Below are 19,549 nucleotides of genomic sequence, written 5' to 3' on the forward strand. Positions count from 1 at the left end.
TAGATTGCCTATTAGTTGCAAGGGGGAAAATAGCTACTGCCCTACCTGAGAAATCAGAAGATGCCTTGACTCAATGATTAAAATTAACATCACTAATGAGGGTCACAGGATACATGAGATTCTCTAAAACACGATACCATAAGAAGATAATCACTATGTAGAATTCATTTCAGTTTGAATCATGAAGAAACATCAGAGCACAAATTCAGTTCAGTTTAGTCGCTCAGTCGTGTCCGACTCTTTGCGACCCGTAGGAGCAGTCTATTCCGAATATGTACTAGGCAGGGGAAATGATCATGTGTCAGATAAAATCTAGAGAGGCGTGATGACTGACTGCAGCACATGGTCCTAGACAGAATCTTACACAAGAAAAACAGAGGCCCTAAAGGGTAGTAGCAAGTCATTGGAAAATCTGGATTATGGATTATGGGTAGTTAAAGTATTATTGTTAAATTTACTGAAATTGATAATTTTAGTAGAGTGAAGTTGTGTAACAGAATATTCCTATTCTTAAGTACACAACTATTCAGTTGTAAAGAGCCATGATTATATACAACTTATTCTCAAATGGTACAGGATTGATTAAATATATATAAAAAGAAAGAAAGTGAACACTAATAAAGCACATAAGGAGAAAGGTTAATATTGGATGAGTCTGGGTAAAGAGTATGGCAGTGTTCTTTGTATTATTCTAACAATTTTTCTGTAAGTTTGAATTATTTCCAAACAAAGTTGTTTTTTTTTTAGGTATTTTTTTGTTGACATATACTTGCTGTGATACCTTAGGTATTGCATGAACCTTGATTCTCAATAAAATGGTAATGAAAAATTTAAAAACCTATAAATTGACCTTAATCCACATTCACACTTGGTAGAATTTACCATAAATTGAATTTGTTTAGAGATACGTTGTTTTTTTAATTTTCCAGTGCTTGTATCCAGAATTACTGGTAACTTACGATTTACTAAATCAATTTAACTTTAAATTTTCATATGGCAGATTATAATTGGAATTTCAGTTTTGGCTCAAGTTTTCTTTACTGAAGTCCGTAATCAGAATTACTCTGCTTTAAGAATATATTGGATAATTAGCTTGAATGTTTACATTTAATGTGAGAAATTACACATGTAATATGTTGATGACTAGTAGAAAGAATTGTACTTTGAAGAATGTGACCTCCCTACTACCTGATAGTCCCTTTATGTTTGCTTATAAACTTCAAGTTCTGAACTCTTAATATTGATACATTACAGGCTAGCTGGACAAAGAATACAGTCATATCATTTTAGTTTTCTTTTTCCAGAAAACTCACTAGAGTTATCGATGATTTAATTATGGATCAGAATGAAATGGAATTGACTTGCATTTCACCATTCCGTGCAGTTTTGGAACTGACTACAAGTAACCTGAGTTTTCAGTTAACAAGCCTCCTTTTTTTGTATTTCTTTTAGTCTCCCAGAGTGAAAGAATCATTAACAAATTCTGAGGTAAGTAGTTGTGATTATTGAATCATTAAAGTATATGTGCTTTTGTTTTGGTTTTAATGTTAAGCACACTTTTTGTATGTGCTTAAATAGGAATGGGAATTTATACTAGTCAAATGGCGTGATAGGAAATCCTACTTAACAGACTCCTGTTAGGCTGACCTGCCTTATGCTTACTGCATCCTCAGTCAAGTGTGACTGTTTGCTACTCCAAGGACTGTGGCCTGCTAGGCTCAGGAGGAAACAGCAACCCACTCTAGTATTCTCGCTTGGAAAATTCCATGGACAGAGGAGCCTGTTGTTGTTCAGTCCTAAGTCATGTCAGACTCTTTGCAACCCCATGGACTGCAGCACACCAGATTTCCCTGTCCTCCACCATCTCCAGCTGTTTGTTCAGATTCATGTCCATTGAGTCAGTGATGCAATCTAACCATCTCATCCTCTGCTGGTCTCTTCTCGTTTTGCCTTCAGTCTTTCCCAGCATCAGGGTCTTTTCCAATGAGTGGGCTCTTTGCATCAGTTCAGTTAAGTCGCTCAGTCCTGTCTGACTCTTGGCAACCCCATGAACCGCAGCACGCCAGGCCTCCCTGTCCATCACCAACTCCTGGCCATCCAAACTCATGTCCACTGAGTTGGTGATGCCATCCAACCATCTCATCCTCTGTCATCCCCTGTTCCTCCTGCCCTCAATCTTTCCCAGCATCAGGGTGTTTTCTAATGAGTCAGCTCTTCGCATCTGGTGGCGAAAGTATTGGAGTTTCACCTTCAACATCAGTCCTTCCAGTGAATACCCAGGACTGATCTCCTTTAGGATGGATTGGTTGGATCTCCTTGCAGTCCAAGGGACTCTTTCAAGAGTCTTCTCCAACACCACAGTTCAAAAGCATCAATTCTTCTGTGCTCAACTTTCTTTATAGTCTAACTCTCACATCCATACATGACTACTGGAAAAACCATAGCCTTGACTAGACGAACTTTTGTTGACAAAATAATGTCTCTGCTTTTTAATATACTTTCTAGGTTGGTCATAACTTTCCTTCCAAGAAGTAAGCATCTTTTAATTTCATGGTTGCAGTCACCATCTGCAGTGATTTTGGAACCCAAAAAAATAAAATCAGCCAGTGTTTCCCCATCTGTTTGCCATGAAGTGATGGGACCAGATGCCATGATCTTAGTTTTCTGAATGTTGAGCTTTAAGCCAACCTTTTCACTCCTTTTTCACTTTCATCAAGAGGTTCTTTAGTTCTTCACTTTCTGCCATAAGGGTGGTGTCATCTGCATATCTGAGGTTATTGATATTTCTCCCGGCAATCTTGACTCCAGCTTGTTCTTCATCCAGCTCAGCGTTTCTCATGATGTACTCTTTGCATCAGGTGGCCAAAGTATTGGAACTTCAGCTTCAGCAACAGTCATTCCATATTAATAAAGTGTTAGTCACTCAGTCGTGTCTGACTCTTTGAGACCCTATGGACTATAGCCTGCCAAGCAAGAATATCGGAGTGGGTTATCATTCTCTTTTCCAGGGGATCTTCCCGACCCAGGGATTGAACACAGGTCTCCTGCATTGGAGGCAGATTCTTTACCATCTGAGCCACCAGAGAAGCCCATATTAATAATAATTGGCATTTTCAAGACTAATCTTAAAGTTCTATTCTTCTATCAAAAATTAAAACCAGTAGGTAACTTGGTTTCCTCTCTGTGAAGCACAGCGAACACAAAATTTTAATACGTCCTTGTCTCCTTGATTTTGCTTATATGATAACAGCTATTAGATCTCTCATTGACCTTTTAATTTTTTTTTCTCTTTTAACTCTAAATTTTGGCCATTGCATTGATACTGTTTTCCCTACTAACTTATAATTTTGAATATGTTTAACTTGACTTTGTGTTCAACATTGATCTTTTTTCCCAAAGTTACATAACTAAAATTTGTGAAATTTTCAAACATGCAAAATAATGTTTAATGTTAACAAAGCTTCACATTCATTTTGAAATGCATTTCAGATATGTTAAGGAACCACTGGTTGATTTTCTTTCTTTATAAGTAAAGGAGGGTCCCCAATATAGGAAAGTGTTGCTTCTATAATTTCATAGTACATACTTAAGTCTATATATTATAGGTGCTGCTTTGCTGGGCAAAGGAGATGGCATAGATATAGTTAAAAATAAATATGATACAAATAATTACTGTTCTGAAGAAGGAAAAAAAAAATGGACTACTGGTACTTGCTACAACATGACTGATTAAAAAAGCTGTGCTAAGAAGCCAGACACAAAAAGAGTGCATATTGTAAGATTTGGTCTATATGATATGTCCCCAAAAGACAAATTGATAGAGGCTGAAAGTAGATCAGTGGTTGCCTAAGGCTAAATGTGGGAGTAGGAGTTCACTATAAATGGACACAGAATTTTTTGAGTTGATAGAAGTGCTGAAACCTGATTGTAGAGATATTTATACAAGTATAAATTTTCTAAAAACCATTGAGTTGTATACTTAAATAGGTAGATTTAGTGGGACATAAACTTACACCTCAAAAGTTCTTAAAAACAGAAAAGCATAGACATATTTGACTTCCATTTGAAAGAGGTGTACTGAGGTTGCAGAGATGGGCCAGTTCACTACAGAAGAACTACTTTGAAAAGATCGCCCCTCCTAACACTGCTCGACTGTCAGCAGGCCTACCTCCCTCTCCTCTCAGCTTATGCAGCACTGCTTGTGTTATTGTTACAGCTGTTTTCCACAACTGATCCTGTGGGTACTTTACTCCAAGTTCCAGAACAGATTTCTGCTCATCTACCTCAGCCAGCAGGACCGACGGCTGCGCAACCCACTCAAGTCTCCCTGCCACCCACTGCGGAGCCAGCGATAGCAGCTCAGGTACAGCAGGGACTGCTTTCTTCCGTGGTCAGCCTTCTGGGTGGAGAAGAAGGTGGAGGCTAGCGTGGAACACCACCTTGTGTGCTAAGGATGATGTCCTGGTAGATTTTGAAACAAGTTAGAAATTCTGTTCTCACAGTTTTACATGTATGCAGATAAGAGAGTTTAACAAAGATCACACGGGTTTGTTTTTTTTTTTTTTTGAGCACCAAAATAAATTAATGATGGAAATATCCCAAACAGCAAAGGTTTGGGGCGATGAAATTTCTTGTCAGCCTCCTTCCTCTCTTCTGATCTCAGTGCCTGCCCCCACCCCCAAAGGGAGCTGCTCACGGGGTGTGCCACTTAGGCACCTGAGGGACCACCTCGAGAGCTCCAGGAGTGCTGCAGGAGGCTGGGCGAGACACGCGTACTCACTGTCCCAGTGAGACCCTCTCGTAACAGTGTCTGCTGCTTGGACAGTGGACCGAACGAGAAGGGCTTCCCTGTCTTGTCAGCTTTTTATTACATCCTTATTATGCTTAAGTTCAGAATGCAGCTGCCACTAGGGAGCACTGTTAGCTCTTCTGTCATCTTTGTTAATACTACCTCCAAACCATGGTTTTCCTGCATTGCTCTTTTTAAGATACCTGTCAGTTTTGTGGGGGTTGATTTTATTAACATGTCATAAAGTGATCTATGAATCCACCCAGTCAGGCACAGGTGACCTTTATTAAATCAGAAGGCACTGAGCGTGCCGAGGGCGTGAGGGCCCCCTGAGGACTGCCCCCGCCCCTGCTGTGTAGCCACCACTCTTCCCTTGGGAGACCGCAATACTGTCTGCAACATGTGACTGTGTTCCGTGGTGAGAGTAGGAGTTCAGAGTCTACGCGTTTATTAAATAGGAGCAGTGCTTTTATTTTGTTTTTTCCTAAAATTCAGGTAGGAAGAAATAAAAAGAGACGTTCAGATGTTTTCACCTGCATCCCAGCAGTGCTCTGCCTTTGGAGACCACTATCTGAGTGTTTCCAGTTAGTCAGAGTCCTGACTACATTTAACCTTTTCTTTGCCTAAGCTTTTCATTTCTGCCCATCGTATGGGAAAGGAGACACTCATCTTATGAAAACTGATGAAAAGATTGGATTTGTTTTATAAACAGCCTAAATAGAATGTATATCCTCCAGTAAGCAAGGGACAGCTCTATGGTTTTCAGAGGATTAAAGATCTGGAACCTCCAGGTTGGGTGGTTTCCTGAGCAGCAGCCAGTTCAGGCCTTACTACAGATATATGGCCAGTGGCAGGTTTTTTCAAGGGGAAAAACCCAGTGTCTTCTTCTTCACTCTTGTAGAGGGGAACAGAGTTCTGAAAAATGCAAAATTCAAATGTGACTGTGTATGGCATTTGATGTAGGTTTGACAGTGATCTTTCCAATTGTGTTTGACTCAGACTGACATTCAGCTATTGCTGCTGCCTTAGGGTGCGTGTCCTCCCACAGCAGGGAGTCCCGGGGACTAGGATGCCCACACCTGGAGGTGAAGAAAATTGCTGCCAAGTGGATGATTCATCTCTAGACGAGCATCAGTCACCACCACACTTAATACTCCAGGCAATGACTTTATACTTTTCAATGCTTTTCAGGCTCTGTCTTCAGGAGCAGGTTCACAAGAAACCAAGGTCCCAATCAGTCTAGTACTAAGATTACGGTAAGTAAGACATTTTGCTGTTGTTCTTTTCTGAATACTCTGAATGTGCTGATCTCTCTTTGGAAGTTACTCCTCCTTTTCGTAGTGCATGCCTGAGAGTAACTGGATAGAACTGTGTGTGTTTGCTCTCAGCTGTATTATTTCCCTCAGATATAATAGCAGTAGTGTGAGGACCTGAATTACCATTGACCCATTCCTCTTTCCACATGTGAATTCCTAGTCATCTCAGTATGACCATAATTAGAGAGGAGGCAGCAGGACCTATTTGGGAAATGTTCTGGGTTTTTTTTTAACTAATTATTTATTTTTTGGAGAGGTGGTTAAAATTCAGATTTTTATTTATTTTTTTTGAACTTTTTATTTTGTATTGGGGTATATAGCCAATTAATAATGTTGTGATAATTTCAGATGAATAGCAAAGGGACTCTACCATTTGTATACATGTAAGCGCTCTTCCCCCAAACCACCCTCTCCCATCCAGGCTGCTATATAACATTGAGCAGAGTTCGATGTGCCATGCAATAAGTCCTTGCTGATTATCCACTTTAAATATAGGAGAGTGTCCATGTCAGTCCCAAACTCTGTAATTGTCCCTTTGGAAAATGTTTTGATTTTACCACTAAGAGCAATGAAATTATGCCATAAATGTGAAGAAAGCAGACTTGGCTACCTTTTCTTTACAGAAGCCTATTCTGTATATCTGAACCCAAATCATTCTGAATCATACAATGTCTTGGTAATTTCATCCTATTTTAATTGTGTACAAAGAATACTACTTGTCTGTTTTAAAATTTTTGTTTTAAAATCTTAGATCAGTTAATATAGAGTATGAAATGTTGCTTGACATATGCTTCAGAAGGGGAGAGAACTCTCGTAAGTGATGCAGTTAGCTTTTTGAAGGGTAGTTTTTAATGGACTGTGTTCCAGACTTGTTTATGGAAGAGGAGGCTAGAGTCTTAGTCTCATTGATGAAGACTTTGAAGTTCAGTTTAGCATATTGTTATCTTTGAAGGTGTTTGTACTTGGCATGACAGTCACATCACAAAAGTGATACTGAACACTTGACCTTAATTTTATTCAGCTTTCAGAAAGAATAGATTGAACAGTTACATATTAAGCAGACTAAGTACAGCACTATTAGCTGTTGCGCTAAGACACTGAGAAAGGAGAAAATGAAATGCAATAGTCAAGTCTGTGTTGGAAGTTGATTTTTATTATGTACTTAGCATAGCTAAAAGCAAGTTTTAGTAGTAGATATGCAGCGAAGTATAAGTCCATGTAAACAAGTGCAGAGAGGCGGTGTGAGGGAGAAAATCCCTGTTGGGCAGGTTGTGTTGGATTTGGGGAGCTATATTTTAAGCACGATTTCAGTAACATCAAGCATGTGTCAGATAGACCTAAGCCCTCTACATTATTTAGATAAAATGGATTTGGGTCCTAAGTAATTGGGCACATCTGCCTTTATGGATGGTATTCTAATTTCTCCATCTTTAACCAGAACCTCCAGGGAGCTTGGTTAATCTCAGTACTTGGTGTGGTGAGCAATCACTGTTACTATCCCTCATCAGTCACATTTTAATCTCTGAAGCCTTTTATTAACTCTCCGGCCAGTATGGACCCCATTCCTGTCCCCATCTTCTCTCCCTTCCCAAAGCCTTCCTGTCCATTACATCCTATCTAACAAAACTACTAGTATTTCTAAAGTTTCTCCTCATTATCCCAATCTGTATATTCTTTATCCTTCTCCTCTGAACCCCTGTGGAATTGAGGGCGCATCATGCATTTCATTCTATGAGTCTGCTCAGACTGATCCCCAGTGGTGGGCAAGGTACTATCCTCGGCGGAGGGGTGGGGGGGTAGGAGTGGAGATAAGGGAGAAAAGAGCCGCCTCTGTCATTTTAGTCACACCTCCCAGTGCTCTTTCATATATTCCTCTTAGTTTAATATGGTCGTCTTGTTGGGTGTAAGGATGAGAATGGGCACATGTTGACCAGTGAAGGACATAGATTAAAAGAGTTGTAGGACAGTTATTAATAAATGATCACCCTGAGTTGTTTGCTCTGAGCCCTCAGTGTGAACTCATTAGGACAGATCATCTGGTCTTTCGGAGAGAAAGATCTTTCTCTTGGCGTAGTTTTCCTGATATATGTAGTCAGACTCTGAATGTATAAATTCAGAAATTTATTTTACACATTTTGTTTTCTTTCATAGGAATTCAAAAAAAGAACTAAATGATATTCGATTTGAGTTTACTCCTGGGAGAGGTGAGGCATCAAAATCAAAACATTGAAAACAAAATAACTGCTCATTTGTCATTTGAAGAAAATGTGTGTGAAGTTTCTGTCCTTTAGGTATATTTTCCTCTTAAAGGGTGATACAAATGTTCCTGGCCTAAAGGTTGAGGGTACATGTGAATAAAGTAAAAACGCAGTTTTTTGTTGGTTTTTTTTTTTTTAAAACAACTACCTCATTTAGAAAATATAGTATAATACAAGCAGTAGTAAATATAGCTCCAGTTTACTATGGCAGATGTTGTGCTAAGCAGCATTTCATTAAATTTTCAAAATGGCCCCTAAGGAAAGATTATTGTCCCCATTGCATAGATGATGAAATCAAGGTTTAGAGAGAGTGAAGTAACTGGTTACAGTTCCCACAGCTGAGAAGAGGTGTAGCTGGATCTGCCGCTGTGCCGAATTCTGGCTCTTATTACTGAGCATGTTTGTACTCCTTGACAGTAAGGAAACAGCAAGGCTTCCAGTCCCCTGCCTCCCAGCTGAAGCCGAGCCCCGTCACGCGTAGTTTCTGTCCGTGAACTTCTCCCAGGGACAAGGTTTATTATTTTCTTTCTTGCCTTTGTTACTCAGAATCCGTATTTGTGAAATGGCTCACAGCTATTGGGCATCTGTCCTGTGTGCCATGCGTAGTCTTCCCGCTGCCTCGGTCTCATGAGCAGCTCACTGAAGCGCTGAGAACACGAGAACAAATGCACATGTACAGAGATGTATCTGATTTCTGCCTTAAAGCCAGGCAGAGTCGCTCTTTAAGGTACTCACTCACATCACTGGTCATCGGCACAAGTATGTGCACAACCCCTCCCCAGAGGCCCTCTCATTCCCTCTGAGGGCCTTAGTGTTCAGGCCTTGGGAAGGAGTCAGTTAGAGATGAGGTTAATTGATGGTACTCTCGCCTCATCTTAGTTTTTTAGTTGTATGCCCATAGACTATATGTACTCAGATAATACAACCTCGGATGATTGGATGTGAAGGAAAGCCTACCAGAATACAGAAGAAAATGATTTTAGGGGAAAAAAAAAAAAGAAGGATGACAAAAAAAAAAAAAAACAGGAGTGTGATCCCCAAAGAAAAGTGATTAAAATTTGTTTTCTTAAGGTTTAATTGAGGGGAATACCCTGGTGATCCAGTGGTTCAGATTCAACACTTTTACTCTCAAGGGCACGCATTCAGTCCCTGGTCAGGGAAATAAGATCCCACAAACCTTGCAGTGTGACCAAAAAAGAAAAAAGATTTAATTGGGACTAAATCATTCTGTGTTATTATCCCAGGAGATGTTAGACACACGTCGTCACATCCCCAAGCTCACAGCGCTGGGTCCAGGGTTGCCCTCAGACTAGTAGTTTCTTCTGCAGCATCACTGTCAGGCACTCTTCTGACAAAGGCAAGACCCCATCTAAGCTATGCCGTCATTTAGAATGTTATCTTTACACTGAGCTCATACTTGCCTTCTGGTTGATTGATCCAAGTTCTGTCCTCTAGCTCGACCTCTGATAGTCCCTCACTTGAGGTAATCCTGGTGGTAGGAAAAACCTCTGTGTGGAAGAAGGCCTCCCCCCCACCACCACCTTGGGTCTGTGGATTTAGCAGCTAGCTTTAGTCTGGCCGTGCCGGCACCTGCTTTGGAAGTTAGCAGGGACTTGCATGCACAAGAAAATGGATCACTTTCTTCTTTGTCTTTGCAGATACAGCAGAGGGTGTCTCTCAGGAACTCATTTCTGCCGGCCTCGTCGATGGAAGGGATTTAGTCATAGGTAACTACTTTGTGCTTTGCCCTTGTGCCCTTGTCTCTTTGCCTATATCCTTAGGATCTAGAAAATCAGGCCTTGATTCTACTGAGTAGGTCGAATGGTGCTAGGAATGGTTCTTGGCTTTGTTGAAATAGGTGTTGGGGATAGCTCCTTTCTTAACAAAAAAGAAAAATCTCACTTCTGAATTTGCTTTGTTACCCTCAGTGATAGTGAATGAAAGCTCACCCAGGTCTCTGGGAGATCGTAGAAATAATGACAGAAGTCACAAGTTAGAGTAAGCTTGGCCATATCTAATCCATTTTGGAGGATGAGCTCTCCTTGGGCAGCCAAGAGGTAAGAAAAAAATCATTACAGATATAGTCCTTAAAAAAAGGCAGGAAGTAAGAACAGGCCCAGTCAGGCCACAGGTACATGTTTTTGAAGGAAAAGACCATGGTGTAGGACAAGTCAGCAGACTTTTAAAGGGCCAGATAGTAAATAGTTTAGGCTTTGTGAACCATGAATAGTCTCTGTCATTTTTTAAATATTTATTTATTTATTTATTTTAATTTATTTATTTTAATTGGAGGCTAATTACTTTACAATATTGTAGTGGTTTTTGCCATACATTGACATGAATCAGCCATGGGTGTACATGTGTCCCCCATCCTGAACCCCCTCCCACCTGCCTCCCCGTCCCATCCCTCTAGGTCATCCCAGTGCACCAGCCCTGAGCACCCTGTCTTGTGCGTCGAACCTGGACTGGCAATCTATTTCACATATGATAATATACATGTTTCAGTGCTATTCTCTCAAATCATCCCACCCTCGCTTTCTCCCACAGAGTCCAAAAGTCTGTTCTTTACATCTCTATTGCTGTCTCACATATAGGGTCATCATTACCATCTTTCTAAATTCCGTATATATGTGTTAATATACTGTATTGGTGTTTTTCTTTCTGACTTATTTCACTCTGTATAATAGGCTCCAATTTCATCCACCTCATTAGAACTGATTCAAATGCATTCTTTTTAATAGCTGAGTAATATTCCTTTGTATATATGTACCACAGCTTTCTTATCCATTCATCTGCCAGTGGACGTCTAGGTTGCATCCATGTCCTGACTATTATAAACAGTGCTGTGATGAACATTGGGGTACACGTGTCTCTGTCATTTTTACACATAATTGGCTGATTCCCATTCTAGGGCCTTCTGGCCCATGAATAGGCAAGTCCTACCTCTTTAACTGGAGTGTCATTCCTTAGTTAATACGGCATCTTAAAGAACGTTAATTTGACAATGGTAAGATTTATTTGTGCTACTTGGACTTGTATTTTAAAACACCTCTTGTTTAGGGAGCATTTTGCTCCTTAAATGCAAGCATTCTGCTTGCATTTTGATTGTATGTAGGAGATTCTGAACTACCATTTAAGTTGTTAACATATAGTTGAAATGTGGATTTACGTAACTTGTCATTACTTTCTCTGTTTTTATGATTATAGTGGCAGCTAATTTGCAGAAGATTGTGGAAGAACCCCAGTCAAATCGATCTGTCACCTTCAAACTGGTATTCATCCCTTCCTTCTTGTTAAACTGTCTCACTTTTCCACACCAGCAGCCTCTGCAGACCAGCTTCCATATTCCTTGAGTGATGAGAATAATCAAGTCTGGTGATTGTTTGTTTAGCCTCCCCATGCCCTGGGCTGATGTCTCTCTTCATTGGCCTCCCTTCCCTTCTCCCTCCCAGGAAGCCTCCTACCCGAGGCCCTCAACTGTTTATTCTCAAAAGAGATTGTCAATCTGACTCCACCTTTGTACCTAGACTCCACCTACACCTTTATTTGCCTCCTGTTTGTATCCCAGAGACCTTTCCCCAACTGCCCTCTCTCTCACAATCCCCATGTCAGTTTTAATTATTACCTGCAGTTTTGTTTGTGAATAACAACGGCTTCTCATTTTGTTTGGTTCTTAGGCATCTGGTGTCGAAGGCTCAGATATTCCTGATGATGGTAAACTAATAGGATTTGCCCAGCTCAGCATCAGCTAAAACACAGCCCTGGAAGAGGCAGCTGAAGGAGATTCCACACATGCGTGTCTCTGTTGCTTCTGTTGGCCTAAACCCACTACTGCCAAAGAACCCAGCAACAAACCTCCCAGCTAGGAGCTTTAGAGGTCTTTCTTTTATGTTTTTCCTGCCATCATCCCTGCTTTTTCCCACAGGGAAAGAAAAGTTGGATCACCAGTGGCCAGCATCCCTTTTAAAGAGTTCCGTTAGTAAACTTACTGCACGCATTCCCTGTCTTCCTCCATCTGAGAAGTGGCCCGGGTGCCTCAAGGCCCAGGAGGGAGGTCTATCAGCTCATCTTGCCTTACTCCAGTGATGGCGCTGGGTGGAAAGTAGCAGCTCTATTCGGCTTCCTCATCCTGCTTCTTCTCCCACACCAGACGGGATGTGGGCATCTTGGGATATCTCTTTACCACTGAAGTAGCAATTAAAAGTTGATTGTTCAGCTGGAGCCCAGAGAATTTAGTTTAGTGATTTTTTTTTTTTTTTTTTTGTATCTGATATGAATTCTAGCAACCTTCGTTAGGAAAAAGCACAGCCTCAGAAGGAGGCAACCTAAACTGTGTTCTTGTTTTGTTGATGATGTTTCTAAGCGTTTTGCTGAAGCTGCTCTCAGGCACCCCTCTTCATTACTTGCTCCAGAAAGGGTTGCTCGCCTTAACTTCAGCTGGTGCAAAACATCTGACTGTAATTGAACTTCAGCCATCCAACCCTTCAAAGCGGAACTTTGGACTGTTTTTAGGGAAAAAAATCACATAACGGCTTATAAACGAGAGTTACCCCCGCAGTGGTGTTTTGAACAGGAAAAAATCATAACTCATATCAGTGTGGAAGTATTTATTTCAGATCTTAAAACAACTGAAGAAAAACTGCTCCTTGATCCTCCCGTGAAAATCAATTTGCCTGGCCTCCGAGTCATGAGGAAATGCAAAGCTGAGATATCTACAGCAATAAAGGAGACTCGCCCTAGGCCAAAGAGGCTTGCCTTCTGCCCCCTCTCCTGCACTGACCCTTAGGAGGGGGTCCACACTTCTGTGTGCTGAACCTGACCCAAGATGGAACGTGAAACCACATGTGCCGTGACTTTTAGGATTTATGAGTAGACAGTGTTCATTTGATTTTCTACAGAAATAATATAAATTATTCTTTAGGTTTAAAAAAGAGCACTCATAATGCAATATGTGAATCACCAGTGGGGTTGATTTTTTTTTTTTCCTACTGTTTCACAGTCAGCCTTTATCTAACTGCAGATTAGCCCTAACAAGTTTTACAAATGAAAGAGATCCTCAATCTGGCCTTAAAACAACACAAAAAGATGGGCTTTGGCCACAGTGAAAGGGGAGAGCTGCCTCTTACAGAATCAGTTGATCCCTTTCCATCTTTGTTGGTCTGTGAATAACAAGATTGCTTTACCTAGTTTTTTCTTGGAGCACCTCTGAAAGCTTTCCCCACAACTGACTTGTTACCGTTTTAATTTCATTCTGAGCTCGTAGTTTTAATCTTGGGCTTTCTTCACCGGCCCTGGATACAAAGGCATGTTGGGAAAGGGGTGGGTGTTGGAGAGGAAGGGAGGGGATGGTTTGGGATGAGAGGGTTGGGAGGAAAATAGATCAGAGGATCAGATGCCAGAGTCCTGGCAGGATTGGTAAAAGGAGGGAGCCTGTTGAGCCTGGAGACAGAAGATTGATCAGCTTGATGGACAGATATTTAGCTTTTCTTTTTTCTTTTCTTAGAAGAGAGTTGAGGGGGAAAGGACAGGAAGGTAGGAATAAGTTTATGGAAAAGATGTAATGTCCCCTTTGGCACAAGACTAGGGGCTTAACCTTAGAGTCTGTATTTTCGTTTCAAGTAAGCCCTTCCTAGTCTGCTTATTTCTGAATCCAGAGGGTAGCGGCATCACTCTGTTCTAGCTTTTTTTGGAGGTGATCAAAAGCCCAGGCTGGAAGTAAGCAGCAGCCCATCTCCTTGTTGAGTTTCTCCTGCTGGCCATTACCTGTGAGCTGCAGTGGATCAGGCATGACCTTTGAACTGAAGTGGGCTGGGGCTTTCTCTTTCTTTTCCATTCATCTTTTGCCCTGCTGGGAATTAGGAGCCAGACACCAAGCCCCAGGACAGTGTTACTTCTTCTTCTGCATGATGTATGGTGGACTCCCTTTGCTGGCATGTGCAGTGATGCTGAAAAAAAATGAGTGAACAGAAACTTCGCAGGTGAGACAGCACGTGACCTAGTGAGCAATCTCGCTCCTTCCTGGGAGTGGTGGTCTAGGATACACCTCTCTCCCTAGACCCCTAAGCTCTCCTGGGTCCTGGGGGGAATAACTTAGCACAAGGTAACATGTGCCAATGCTATTTGTAAAACGTATGGTCTTTCTAAATGATTCATGGATTTGTTTGGGATTTTTTGCTTAAGTTGTGAACCAAATCCTAGAGCCAGCTGACACTCTTAATAATCTGGAGGACAGAATAATGGTTTATCAATAAATGGAGGTTCCTCCTTATGACATGCTAGATTATGGAAGATGTAAAATATTTGACTTCCCCTCCCTTTTTTTTTTTTTGACTTTGTACTTTGCTGCATGTTTCATTCATTTTTAATCAATAAAGAATAAATTGTCTGTGGTGGTGTAAGGATGCTTCACTTTGGTGACTGTTGATGGGAGCAGCAGGAAGTGAAAAGGTGTATTAATAAACAATGTAAAGCCATTGTACAAATGGGGAAGCTGAAATCCCCAAAGAGAGCAATCTGCCCAGAAAAATTTCTTAGGGTGGCATAATGAACTCCTCTCACTGACCTTTTCTGTTTACCTCTGCCCATGCTATTGGGCAGGCTAAAAATATCAGATTCAAATCCTTGGGAAGTTCTTTTGGAAAGTTCAGAGCAAGGCTGAACTTGTTCCCATTTCTCAGCCCTTCTTCACCTGCTGGGTAAGTAACTCCTGCCCCACAGGTGGTCTTTGAGCCCTGACAGGACTGCTTTGGGGTAGGTCGTGGTAATTCAGGGCTCAGGTCCTGGGACCTTGGGAATTGAAGGTATCATAGCTGATTGAATTTCCTTTTAAGGTAAACAGGTTGTGTGGCGACAGAGGAGGAGGTGCTGACTACTCAAAAGTGACCACGGTGTATGTGGGGCTCAGGGCAGGGGCAAGAGGAAACGGCCTCTCCACTTGCCCATCGTCTTTAGCAAGATCAGGGCTTGTCCGGAAGCCAGGCTCCTCACCTCTGCCTACTTGTAGTAGCAGTGCTCAGGGCCACAGTCCATGGATTCCTCCTGTGGATCAGCTCACCTACCCTGCACATTTTGTGATTTGTTTTTTTGAAGTAGACTTTTATCTTTCAGGGTAGTTTAATGTCACAGAAAAATTGAGCAGAAAGTATCCAGAGTTTCCATATGCCCCCTGGCCCCAGGCAGGCACAGCCTCTCCCACCGTCAACATCCTGCCCCAGAGTGGTACATGTGTTGAATTGATAAACTTACATTCGTTCTTCATTATCACCCAGAGTCGATAGTATACCTTCGAGTTCACTTGCTGTTGTATATTTTATGGGTTTGGACAAATGGATAATGATATGTACCCATCATTATGATCTCACAGAGAATAGTCTCACTGTCCTAAAAGTATGCAGGCTTTTCAGAACAGGCTTTTTTCACACAGTTATATGCACTTAAGGTCTCTCCATTCCTTTTTGTGGCTTGATGGCTAGTATTCCATGTCTGGATATGCCACGGTTTATTAATCCATTCACTTGCTATGTGCAAGTTTTGACAGTTATGAATAAAACTGCTCTAAGCACCTTTGTGCATGTTTTTGTTAATATTTGGGTATGAGTCCAGCTCGGTTGAGTAAATACCAAGGAGCCCCCTGGCAGATTCTGTGGTAAAAGTAGTCTTTTTTTAGGAGACCACCTACCATCCAAAGTGGCTATGCCAAGTTGCATTCCCACCAGGGAATGAGAGTCCCTTCTGATGCATGTGTTCACGGGCACTTGGCGTTGTCACGGTTTTAGATTTGGCCCCTGATGACAGCGTGTGAGAATCTTTTCATATGCCCCTTTGCCATCTGTGTATATTCTTCGATGAGGTATGTTAGGTCCTTTGCCCACATTTTTTTAAGATTTTTTTTCTTTTAATGAGGATCATTTTTTTAACGTCTTTATTGAATTTGTTACAATATAGCTTCTGTTCTATGTTTTGGATTTTTTTTGGCCTCAAGGCATGTGAGATCTTACCTTCCCGACCAGGGATCAAACCCACACCCCCTGCATTGGAAGGCAAAGACTTAACCACTAGACCACCAGGAGAGTCCCTAAAGTACTTTTAAATAAAGGTATGTATATTTTTTTTAGAATACTATTGCACACTTATGAGACTATAGTATAAATACAGCTTTCATACTAGAAAACAGACTCACTTTATTGTCTCTAGTTATCCCAGCACCATTTGCTGAAAAGACCATCTTTACTCCATTGTATTGCCATTGTTCTTTTGTCAAAGATCAGTTGGATTGGTTTTTTCTGGGCTCTCTGTTCTGTTCTGCTGATCTGTGTGTGTGATCTTTTTGCCTTGCCACACAGTGAAGTCAGGTATTCTCAGTCCTGCACCTCTCTTCTCAAATACTGTGTTGACTGTCCCTGGGCCTCCAAGCAGTCTGTCAATTACAGTCAGATTTTCTCACTGTGGTACTGATTGCTGTGGAAGTCTGAGTTTGTGGATTTCTGCTCCAAGAAGTTATAATTCTCTGTATTGAACTTTCTGGCTCCAATTTGAGGGAGAGCAGTTTGCCCTGTGACCTGATGGATCTAAGAAGAATTGTTGATTTTTCAGTTTGTCCAGCTTTCTACCTGCTAGAACGAAGAGACAGCTGCTAAGCTGTTTACATCCTGGACAAGAAACCAGAACTCCTACCACATGTTTTTATTTACTAGAGTCATTCTTAGCAGTTCCCTGGTGGTCCAGTAGCTAAAACTCCGAGCTCCTAGTGCAAGGGGCCCGGGTTCAATCCCTGGTCAGGGACCTAGATCCCACATGCTGCAACCAAAGCTCCTGTGTGCTGCAAGTAAGAATGGTGCAGCCAAATAAATATTCAGAGTCATTCTCAAATTTGGAAGAGATTTGAGACACCCTCCAGTGCATCCCTATAGGTGATGTCTGGGGAGTACTTTCCCCTCCCTGCACCATACGTACAAACACCACCCTCTACCCTACGGGCAGATGGTTGCCAGTGACTGTGTATCCATTCAAGTTACACTACTCCAGTGATCAGAACACTCTTCTCTTTGGTCTTAGCAGTGCCACTGACTAAAGACAGGTGCAAGGAGAGGAAGAGGAGAGAGACAGGCTGCAGGTTCTCCCTTAAGGGCTGGAAGCAGTCCTGCCCTACCCCACAGCCTCCCAGAAGACAGTGAGGGTGGCCAGACTGCTGGAGACGCCAGAGAGCAGCACACACGCTACCTGGGAGCTCATCCTCCCAGGTCAGCGAGACCACAGTGTTCCTGGGAGGACTGCCCCGCTGTGGGCTTTGAAGCATCATGGGGAGCCTTTGGCAGAGTGCTTGGGGTGGGAGGGGCAGGGTTAAGAGAACAAATAATTTAATCAAAACTTAGAACTGGGGGAACTGGGAGTGCAGTGAAACCAATGGAGTTTGGGCACCTGTAGTTACAACTGTGGAAGGTCTTTGGTTGAGTTTCACTGTTCTGTCAGAGTCTCCTCATCATTTATCTGTCTCTGTTTTAGAATCCTACACCAGGAAATGGAATAATCCTTAGAGACCATCTAGTTCGAACTTTCCTTTTACACAGATGCAGAAATTGAGGCCAGAGGGCTAGAAGGGGCAGACAGCGGATCACAGTGAATCACTGGTGGAGCCCAAACGCCTGCCTCCTGACTCCAGTCCCTTTGGAGCCTTAGAGCTGAAAGGACCACAGAATCCTTTCCCTGATCAGAGAGGAGATGACGACTGAGCACAGGCTGCTCCTGTCTCCACCTCAGTTCCCTACAAAGGCTGAGCCCCCGAAGTGAGTAGTGGCAGCTGGTAGCAATTCATTCAAGGCTGTGCTGAGGACAAGAACTTGCAAGGGAGCTGGGTGAGGGAGCAGAGGTGGGGCTGGCGACAGTGGGGAGCCGGGCGGGGAGTTGAGAGTGGAGGAGAGGGCAGAGAGACGTGTCCTCTTGTGCAGGGTTGTGGACTCTTGCGTCTGCCCTCCAGCGTCTGCCCTGCCTGGACCCTGCCTTCACACTGACTGAATCACAGGCCGCAGGTACAGGCCCATGATAGCCAGGGCTGCTCTGCACAACCTTACTGCCTCACATTCTCTTCACCCCTGCACCTCTGCTCATCTCTTTTCTTAAAATAATTTAAAATCAAAACACAAAAGACTTTCTGAGGGCTACACAAACAAATAGGTGAGTGTGAGTGTGATACCCAAGCATGTATTTTCCCCTAATGGTCTATTTTGCCCCATCATTCTGATCCTCCCATAATTAGATGCCTTCCAAGCCCTAGGTCTACCTGCAGTAAGACCCCCAGGGTAGAAAGAAGGGGGCATTCATCTGTGGGAGGTTCCTGTTAAGAATCCTGACCTGCCACCTCCCACGCTGTGCCCCCTCCTAACCTTGACCCCAGCAAGGTTATAGGAATGACCCCCAGATGGGGGCTCCCCCAGCTGGGGTGGGGCTTTGCCCTCTGTCCTTCGGTGCTCACCGAGATTACCCGGGGAGGTTGGGTCTACTCTGGGGCCGCTTGCATTTGCTTTTTATTGTGGGAGTGTGTTAATGGTTTCTTCCTTGATTAGATAGAGATGAGGGTGCACATGTTAGCTGTGCTGCTGAAGGGAAAGGCGTGTATGCCCTTGGTGGGTCTGCTGGCCTTAATACTACTCTTGGGTTGACTACTACTCTTGCGTACCACCACTGCAGGAGACAGTAAGGTCAGGGTCATGAGACCAGGTTGGTTGGACTCTTGGCCAAGTTAACATGCAGTCTGGGTCCTTGCTTGCTCTACTGACATATCCCCCTCTGTCAAGTATAGTAGCAACTGCCTTGTAGCGTTGAAATTACTCTCAGAATTTGGGTTCTTTCATAATGGGAGGGGTTTGCACTGGTGTGAATTGTAGCGGATGTTGCAGCTAGGAGGAGGGTGGTCCTTGTACACCATAATATCTGACTAGAGCTCACTGCTTTGTACTAGACCTGAGAAGTTCCTTGTCACACAGTCCGGAAAACATTCTCAGATCCTCCAAGTCAGAGTGGACTGTTTTTTTCATCCTATTCTGTCATTCCTGGACCTGAGCTCAGGAGCAGAGGTGTGACAGGTGGAGCCACACAAGGCTGGATTAAACATTAGCGCAGCCGCCACCTTACCCCAAGCGAGCTGCAAAGCTAGCTGGTAGCCCCAGCTAAGGAGCTGCTGACCAGTGACC

At 42.6% G+C, this 19,549-nt stretch overlaps 1 protein-coding gene across 2 annotated transcripts in view; it reads left to right on the forward strand.

The window, feature by feature from the left end:
* Positions 1–14,748, forward strand: part of OXSR1 (oxidative stress responsive kinase 1) — a 94,711-nt gene extending 79,963 nt beyond the window's left edge. For both annotated transcript variants that reach the window (XM_043885603.1, XM_043885604.1), the window contains exons 12-18: positions 1,453–1,488; positions 4,217–4,363; positions 5,981–6,045; positions 8,257–8,309; positions 10,022–10,090; positions 11,571–11,635; positions 12,041–14,748. In XM_043885603.1, coding sequence (XP_043741538.1) covers positions 1,453–1,488; positions 4,217–4,363; positions 5,981–6,045; positions 8,257–8,309; positions 10,022–10,090; positions 11,571–11,635; positions 12,041–12,115 — 510 coding nt within the window. In that variant the 3' untranslated portion in view covers positions 12,116–14,748. The remainder of the gene's footprint in view (positions 1–1,452; positions 1,489–4,216; positions 4,364–5,980; positions 6,046–8,256; positions 8,310–10,021; positions 10,091–11,570; positions 11,636–12,040) is intronic.
* Positions 14,749–19,549: the final 4,801 nt, after the last annotated feature.

This window comes from Cervus elaphus, chromosome 24, assembly GCF_910594005.1.
Source record: "Cervus elaphus chromosome 24, mCerEla1.1, whole genome shotgun sequence".
NCBI classification, from domain to species: Eukaryota; Metazoa; Chordata; class Mammalia; order Artiodactyla; family Cervidae; genus Cervus; species Cervus elaphus.